Source organism: Orycteropus afer, unplaced genomic scaffold (assembly GCF_000298275.1).
Source record: "Orycteropus afer afer isolate SDZICR_OR568_19922 unplaced genomic scaffold, OryAfe1.0 scaffold00420, whole genome shotgun sequence".
Taxonomy (NCBI): Eukaryota; Metazoa; Chordata; class Mammalia; order Tubulidentata; family Orycteropodidae; genus Orycteropus; species Orycteropus afer.
This window is the reverse complement of record NW_006922007.1, coordinates 51,724-60,835: the sequence shown is the minus strand read 5'-3', so window position 1 is coordinate 60,835 and position 9,112 is coordinate 51,724. Positions and strand designations below refer to the sequence as shown.

Below are 9,112 nucleotides of genomic sequence, written 5' to 3'. Positions count from 1 at the left end.
GGCCTCAAGATCAGAGGCCACTGGGCGCTCTGCTCAGAGTCTATGGTGCCAGTGGGCAAGGGGATGGTGCAGAGATTGGCACGGTGATTTGAGAGAGAGAATGGTCTTTAAAATTCTTCAACAAATATTTGTGGAACACTCACTCCACTTCCACAGCACAAAGAGCATTCTTGGAAGCCCTTGTGCTCAGAGACAGCTAAGCAGACAGAGGAGCCTGTGCTGGGCAGAAAAGCCCCAACATGAGTCTCCTGTCCTCCTCCCAGCCCTGCCCCGTGAGGCTGCAGCTGCCAGAGTGAAGAACGTTATAGTACCTGGGACTGCAAGGCCCCAACAGAGAGGTGACAGGCGCAGAATGAAGAAAGCAGAGGAAGTGAACTCAAACCTTGCACCTGCCCTCCCCTCAGATGGCCCAGGCTTTGGCCAGTACTCATGTACTCAGTGTGGTGCCAAGTGAATGAGGCCAACCCCGGCCCTTGAGAAGTTTTCAGTGCACAGGGGACAGCCAGAAATAACGTATCAGTGTTTCACTGCTATTCATAAGGTTTTCCCTGGCCAATTCTTTGAGAAGTGGATGACCCCTTCCTCCTTTCAAGTCTGTCTTAGTCTGAAAGCTCTGCTGATGTCTGTCCACCATGAGTGACCTTGCTGGTATTCGAAATACTGGAGGCATAGCCTCCAGCCTCACAGCAACACGCAAGCCATCACAGTACAACAAACTGACAAGTGGTGGCGGGAGACAGCTGAGGCAATAGGAAATTCCAATACAGTATGGCTAGTGCCACCAAGGGAGCTCTGGTAGCATAGTGGCTAAGGCACTTGACTGCTAACCAGAAGGCTGGCGGTTCAAACCCACCAGCCACTCCTCGGAAGGAAGGTTGGGCAATCCTACTTCCGTAGTGATACTGCCTCGGAAACCCAAGGAGGGGTCGCTATGAGTCAGGGCTGACTCGACGGCACATAACAACAACAACAACAAGTGCCACCAAAGGGGTGCAGACAGTTGGGAGATAGGGGCGTCCAAGGTTCCCCAGAGACCCGATGGCTCTAAGTGGGAGTCACTAGGGGCAAGAGAGAGGAAGTAGCATGCTTTCCTGAAAATGGGAGAGCATGGGCCACAAAAGGAGTGGTCAGAGGGCTGGAGTGTGAACACAGGAGAGGAGTGGGCAGGGCAGGGCCTGGGAGCTTTCTAAGGTGTGCCTAGGAGTATAGCCAGCTGAGGGGAGGTCTTGTAGGCAAAGGGCTCCAGAAGAGTGGCCATCAGGGCAGTGGCTGGCCTGGGCTGCTGTAGGAAGCAGTGTGGTGGCCAGACTGGAGTGGGCATGATGTTTGGGGACCACTCACTCACCCATTCATTCCTCCTTTCTCCATTCATTCAAGAAATACTCAATTGAGTGAGCACTATGCTAACCATGGAGGAAAAAAGTTGCCTTCCATAAGGAAGCGGTAACTACAGGGAGGAAGTGGGAAGAGGGCTGTTACAATGTGGAGAATTGCAATCAATGTCAGGAAATAAAATGTGTATGAACTGCTGTATGGAAAATGAATTTGCTCTGTAAACTTTCACACTTCCCCCCCCCCAAAAAAAAAAACAACTCACTGCTTTTTGAGTCGAATCCAACTCATAGCAACCAAATCACAGTAAAAAAAAATTGTAAAAAATAGATTGCCCAATCTTGCTTCCAAGAAGTCACTGGTGGGTTTGAACCGCCAGCCTTCTAGTTAGCAGTCAAGTGCCTTAAGCACTATACCACCAGAGCTCCCTTTAAAAAGTTACTGTCATGTAACTTACAGGACAGGGGTGCTTGTGGGTGGGGTGGGAGAGGGGGTAGTTGAGAAACGTTCCTGGAAAGGAAGGCCAGGCCTCCACAGAGATGGGCTGTGAGGACAGAGTGAGGAGAGAAGTCCAGAGGAATGGCAAGGCTTCCAGGCGTCTCGGTGTGGAGGAGGGCGGGAGGGTGTCAGAAAGGACGCGGGAAGGGGCTATTCTGAGTTGAGGATGCTCCGTGGAGCCTGCAGTGGGGTTGTCGCTTTTGGGGGCCTCAGCTTGCTCAGCGTGGAACAAGAATAGAGCATCTTTCAGGGGTGAATTCAGCCTGGGGATGGGAAGTGCCTTGAAAGCTGAAGGCCACAAGATGGCACACATGTGGTGGGTATGTTCTGGAGAGGAGGAGAGAGGAGGGGTCCTCTTTGCAGGCCTCTCCATCAGGACAGGCAGAGCCAAGCTGCCCAGCTACCCAGAATACAGAATGGTGACCCTCCAGCTCCTCGTCGTTCTCCCTCTCCTCTAGCCAAGAAGCCAAGGGTCTGCAGCTACTTCAGTCTAGGAAGCTGGTGGCCCGACTTCCTGATGACTTCTGCTCCAGCTGCCTGGCCCCTGCTCTGGCCTGTGCCTCTGCACTGAGGCCATGAGAGTGAGGAAAGAGCCCTGGATCAGGAGCCAGGAGACCAGAGTCAAAGCCAACTCCCATGGCAAGATGACCTGCCTTCTCCAGGTGCCTGTAACCCAGGAGAACACTAATCCTCGCCTCCCTCCCAGAGCTGCTGTGAGAATTCCAAGTGAAATAATGGCTGGAAAAGCCATCTGGGGACAAATATAAGGGATTACCAGTACTATGCTTCTGAAACACAACAAAAAGTGAGCAGCTGAGCCCCTCTTGGGGCCCCACCCACTTCCTTCTCACTTCCGCAGTCCGACCCAGCTTTGTGAAGACACAAACCCCTTCTCTGCGCCACTCCCCACACCTGAACTCCCTGCTTAAGGCCCTTACCTCCCTGGGTATCACTGTCTAATCCCAAAGCTCTTTCTCACCGGTCTCCAGTTGTCTCAGGAAGTCAAATCCCTTTAGAATGAGGTGGCCCACTTCCTGGTGGAGAGAGAGGCTGGGGGCCAGGACTCCAGGACTCCACTAGAAGGGTGCTATAGACCCAACTCTAGCTCTGGCACTAGCTGGCACAGCCCCAGAGGCCCCCTTGGGAAGGATGGGTTGCCAGTTCTACCCACACACCCTGCATCCAGAGAGGCCAGAGTCTACAGCCAGGCTGGTTCCCATGCCAATGCCTTTGGGATGCAGTATGGCCTTAGGGGTGAGCCCGGTGACTCTGGAGCCAGACTGTTGGACTCTTCCTTGGTTCTATCACGTACCAAAGTTACTTGACCTCTGTGCCTCAGTTTTCCATCTGTAAAATGGCAATAATTGTACTGCCTCATGGTGTTATGATGAGATGAAATCATCCAGTACCCAGACAGGTCCTTGAAGAGTGCCTGATAAACAGTGAATGTATGATTTTTTTACTTGGACTTCCTGTTCCATCCCCAGATATTCTTGTCTTTCAGGTCTCAAGCCACACATCATCCCCTCCCAGTGAGGTGGTCCTTCCCCTGGTACTGAACTAAAGTAACCCAGTCTCCAGTCCCTCTCCATATCACCTTTGTATGGCCCTTAAAACAACCAAACCCACTGCCATTGAGTCAATTCTGAATTATAGCGACCCCTTAGTATGAAGTAGAACTTCCCCATTGGGTTTCCGAGGCTGTAAATCTTTACAGAAGCAGACTGCCTCATCTTTCTCTGGCAGAGTGGCTGATGGGTTTGAACTGCTGACCTTTTGGTTACAGCCCAAAGCTTTAAACATTCCACCACCAGAGCCACTTAACATGGTTTAAAATGGTCTTGGCTTGTGTATGAGCTTATGGCTTACTATCTGTTCTCAAGGGTTGACATTCAGCATCCATTTGTGGGTGTGACCAACACTCACTCCATTCCATGAGTGCTGGAGCGGGGGAAGGAGGCAGGCCCTTGACCATTCTCAGTGTTCCAGCCTCTCCCCACATACACACCATAATATGGCTGAAACACAACAAAAAGTGAGAAGCTGAGCTTCTATTACTCTGCACCTGTCCTTTGTGATCTTGGGCGTCACCCTTCTCTGGGCCTGTGGGAATGAATAGAGAGATGTGGAAATGGAACTAGGCTACAAAGGAACAGTCAAGGATTTTCCAAGACAATGTGTTATAGAGCCTGGGGTGTATGCCTATAAGGTGAAGGTATCTCAGGGACCTCCAAGTTCTAAAAATACCCCCTCTCCAGCCTATTTCTTTCTGGTTGTCACTGGGCCTGATGCCCCCAAAGATGGTGAGTTCTGTGATTCAGGCATTACTTTCTCTACAGTGCAGTGAATTGCTTTAATAAGGTCTTTCTAGCTTTGTAACTCCCACAAAATGATTGGGTAGGGCTATGCAGAAGGCTGGCGGTTCAAACCCACCAGCCACTCCTCGGAAGGAAGGTTGGGCAATCCTACTTCCATAGTGATACTGCCTGGGAAACCCAAGGAGGGGTCGCTATGAGTCGGGGCCGACTCGACGGCACATAACAACAACAACAACAACATGCAAATAAGATGTTTGTAGTCAACCAAGGGCATTGGAAAGTTTTGCTAATGCAAATAAGGTACATGGAACACTTTTAGGAGATTGGTCAGTTCTGCCATCCCATTAGGCTTAAAGGGAACTGATCCCAGAGGTTGGAGGGGCAACTCCCTACCATCTAGAAGAGCCAGGAGTGGAGTGCATACTTTGGACCCAGAGTCTCTGAGCTGAGAACCACCTAGACCCAGGAGACAGAGAGAGAGATGTTAACACTAAAGACAGCACAAGATGGCAGTGACGTGGGACCTACAGGCTTGGCTCCCCAACGAAGAGTGAGAGAGGTGAGGCCCTTCAGGAAGGAGGCTTCTTGGTGGAGTGAGGTGCCTCTAGGAACCTATTGGTGAGGCTGAAGAGCTTTATAACACTTGCCTGAGCAGGGCAGAGGCCAAGCCAACTGAGAGCAAGGACAGAGAGCCAAAGGCTGAAGATAGATGACCAAGAGCCAAGAGCCAAGAGTAAGGGCTGCAGGCTGAGGTCCAAGGGATGAGAGAGGTTTGTCTGCAGGCATGGCTGAGAAGAAGCTATCTTGATCGAAGAACTGTATCCTGAGTCATTCCTGTTACTTCCAAGTTAATCCTGATTCTGAATAAATGCCATAATTGTGAGTATGGTCTGTGAGTCTGTGTGGCCATTGCAATGAATTATAGAACCCAGCAGAGGAGAGAGTATCTTTGGAGGGACGTCTGGTGTCAAAATTGTTCAAGAGGTTGGAGAATAGATATACATCTGACCTCCACCTCAGAGGAATCAGCCTTGGGCTGATACTGATGGTGATTCCCTTTCCTGCCCTTGAAGTTAGTGAAGGTCTGAAGCCATGCCATTTTTACATACCTCTCCCACATACACACACAAAACAAAGTCACTGCCATCAAGTTGATTTTGACTTACAGCAACCACCATCGGGTTTCCAAGGCTATAAATCTTTATGGAAGTAGACTGCCTCATCTTTCTTCCACAGAGCAGCCGGTGACTTTGAACCACTGACCTTTTTGGTTAATAGCCAAAATGCCTTAACCAGTACACCACCAGAGCTCCTCACATTCCTCAAAGGCTTTCTATAAAAACAGCAGAGACCAACACTGAACCTCCACTATGGCCCTTTTTCCTGGGGATTAGGCTGCCACCTGGTGGCAGCTTGATTACATTGGCCCTTTTCCATTGTGAGCCAAAGTTTGCCCTCACTGGAATAGACACATACTCTAGACAGATTTGTTTTCCCTGCTTGCCAGAATGCCTTCTCCATTTCTGTGGCCTTCTGCAGGGCATTGTACGTGACCGAGGAGGTATTTTCACAGCAGAGAAGTGCAGCTTCCTGTTGGGGTAGCATGTTTCACATCTCACACTTTCATTACCAGCTTCATTTCCTCCTAAGGTCCCTGCAGCTTTAGGAGCTGAGGAGAGATGGGAGGAACTATGGGCCTCTTGAACACAGCACACAGCCCAGAGCCAAGAAACCTTGGTTTCCAAGGAACAAGCTACCTGGAATCAAAGCATGTCTCATGAAACCAAAAACCAAACCAAACCCACTGCCATCAAGTCAATTTCCACTCATAGCGACCCTATAGGACAGAGTAGAACTGCTCCACAGGTTTTCAAGACTGTAAGTCTTTATGCAAGTAGACTGCCTCATCTTTCTCCTACAGAGTGGCTAGTGGGTTTAAACCACCAACCTTCTGGTTAGCAGTCCAATGCTTTAACCACAGCACTACCAGAGCCCATTATGTCTCATGGGACTAAAAACCAAAAACTAACCCACCGCCATCAAGTCGATTCCAGCTCATTTTGATTCCCATTGGGTTTCCAAGGTGGTAAATCTTTATGGAAGTAGATTGCCCATCTTCCTTCTGAAGAGTGGCTAGTGGGATTGAACTGTCGACCTTCTGGTTAGCAGTCAAATGCCTTAGATGCTGAACCACCAGAAATCCTTATGTCTCATGGAAAAAACAAACAACAAACAACTCACTGCCATCAAGTTGATTTAGACTCATAGCGATCCCCTTTGGGTTTCCAAGGTGGTAAATCTTTATGGAAGCAGATTGACCAGTCTTCCTTCCACAGAGTGGCTAGTGGGTTTGAATCACCAACCTTATGGTTAGCAGTCAAATGCCCTAGGCACTACGCCACCAGAGCTCCTTTATGTCTCATGGAAAGGCCCCCCACATCATTGAATCCAAGTTCCCATTTGACAGTTGCGGACATAGGCTGAGAGAAGGGATGTGGATTGCCCACAGGCATATAATGAGAGTGACTGCTGTCCTTGCCAGCTCCTCACTTGGCCCCAGATGCAAAGCAAGCTGGAATCTGTGGCCTTGGCTGCCCCGGAAGAGGCCCACAGAGCCAAGTGTCCTGTCTGTCCATTTCTGGGAGTGGGGTGGCCTGAGGTTCAGCGGTGGCATGGTCTCCTCTCCCGGCTCCTCCATCCCTTCTGGGCTCCTCAGCTCCTTCCTCTTCAGAAGCTCTGCTCCAAGAAGATGGGCTCGCTCATCTCCCTGCAGGAAATGTCTAGGCCTCTGCTGCCTCCCTTCCTGGGCTCACACTCTTCTGTAATAGCAGTTTCACTCTTCATTGCTTCTCCACTCCAACACCTCGCCCCACCAGCACAGCCAGGTTGGGCTGGGCTGGGCTGGGCAACATCCTCCCACAGGGACATCCGCAAGTTCATTTCTCTTGTAAGATAATCAGGAGTTACCCAGTGGGATGAAAGATCCCAGGACAACTCTGTAGATACCTGCCAAGTCTTCAGGGGAGCTCCAGATCCCATTGATGGAAGGCTAGGATGTGGATATTGGTAGAGAAGAGGACCAGGTGAGAGATGAGTGCAAGCAAGGATCTCTGACTGATTGGTGTGTGTTGGGGTGGGGGCAGTAAGGACCCCTGTCTGGGAGTGTGTGTGGGGAAGCCAGTTGTAGGAACAGGGATAGACAGACTATAGAGTCAAAACCCAAAACAAACCAAACTCACTGCCATTGAGTCAGAAATTCCATGGTGAAATCTCCCGGAGCAGCTGAGTAGCTGCTTTGGAGATGTGGTCTGCTTCCAAGGCGTAAGCAGCAGCTTTGAGGAAGGTCTCTAGCTTTTCGGCACACTTAAACCTTGCATGTAGCCAAGTCATTGTTCAACAGCCTGCCATGCCCTGCCAATCTTGGGACTGGTTTTGGACTTGAATTAGTGGCCTGCCATGCTGTTTGGTGATTATCGGGACTGTGCCTTCTCACTTGTCAACCTTGGGTCTGTCAGCCTCAGCAGCCAGCTGCTGCCTGAGTGAAGAAAACCCTCTAGCTTCAGTGGGCTGGGAGCAAGAGTCAGAGCTGAAGCCCAAGGTCGAGGGGCTTTCACCTAGCCCCTAGAGGCTGGCACTTTGAACTCGGACTTCTAGCCTCTGAAAATTGTAAGAACAAACTTCTGTTTGTTAAAGCCATCCCGTATGTGGTATTTTCTGTTACAGCAGCACAGAGGTAATCAAAACAGCACTGCACCCCCAGAGCTCCTTCTTATAGAGTCAAGAGCCTGGCTAATTACAGGGTGTGTCCTTGCAACACTGTCACCGAGGCTGACAGATGGGCTGGGACACCAAGCATCAGAGAAGATTCTCCCTGGGCACCAAGAGACCTCCACAGTGCATTTTGCAATTTATGAAGAATGTTTCCACAGTTCCAAAAGAATGATAATGAGTACTCATGTAGCTTAAGCAGCAGAACATTCCCAATGCCATTGGAACTGCTGGGATGCCCCTCCCAGTTACATACTATGCAGGTGAACTTGACTTTTGTCTTTCTTATTCCCTTGACTTCCTTTAGTTTTCTTATATGTGCATGTATCCCTAAAGAATATATTCTGCCCTGCACATTTTTGAGTTCACACACTATGTATTCTTTGGAAATCTGTTTTTTGTGCTCAACCTTCTGTGCAAATCACCCACGGGACACATATAACTAGCTTGTTCGCTTTGTTCTCCTGTGCAGTATTCTGCACATGAAGACACCACAATGTCTCTCTTCTCCTGGGTCCTGTTGCTCTGCACATGCCCAGGGCAGAAGTCTCAGTAAGGAGGGCACCTTAGAATCATCTGGGGCACAAGCTTCTTAAAAGTGACAGCAACCAGCCCTTCCTCCAGAGATGATGATTCATTGATTCAGGGTAGGGTCAGGCATCAGTATTTTTCAGATCTTTTTAAAACTTTTTTTTATTGTGATTTGGCTGAAAGTTTACAGAGCAAATTAATTTTCTGTACAGTAGTTCATACACATTTTGTTTCATGGCATTGCAATTTCCCACAATGGAACGAACAGCTGTCTTCCCACTTCTTCCCTGTAGTTACCTTTTCCCTGTGTCCTTTCCTATGCATTCCTGCCCCCTGAACTATCTCTCTGTGCAAATACTGCCCTGCTGGTCTCTCTAGATCTCAGATGATTGCCCAAATGCAATCTGTGTTGAAAACTACAGCGCTAGAGTATATACCCAGGAAGGGACTGGCCAGGAATGTGCAGCTTCAGCTGTACTTGATATAAAACGGTTTTGCAACATGGCCAGGCTGTGCCAGCACGACCAGGCTCTAACCCATCAGCAGTGTATAGATTCCATTGCTCCATGGCCCACAAACACAGCGTTGCCACGCTTCTTTTTTGCCAATTGATTTTTCCTTCTGATTTTAATTTATATTTGATTAGTAATCATTCATATTAAAAA

At 49.4% G+C, this 9,112-nt stretch overlaps 1 protein-coding gene across 1 annotated transcript in view; it reads left to right on the top strand.

Annotated features, from left to right (window-relative positions):
• Positions 1-4,118: 4,118 nt before the first annotated feature.
• Positions 4,119-9,112, top strand: part of RNF215 (ring finger protein 215) — a 12,951-nt gene continuing 7,957 nt past the window's right edge. Inside the window, exon 1 of the mRNA XM_007953958.2 lies at positions 4,119-4,133. Coding sequence (XP_007952149.2) covers positions 4,119-4,133 — 15 coding nt within the window. The remainder of the gene's footprint in view (positions 4,134-9,112) is intronic.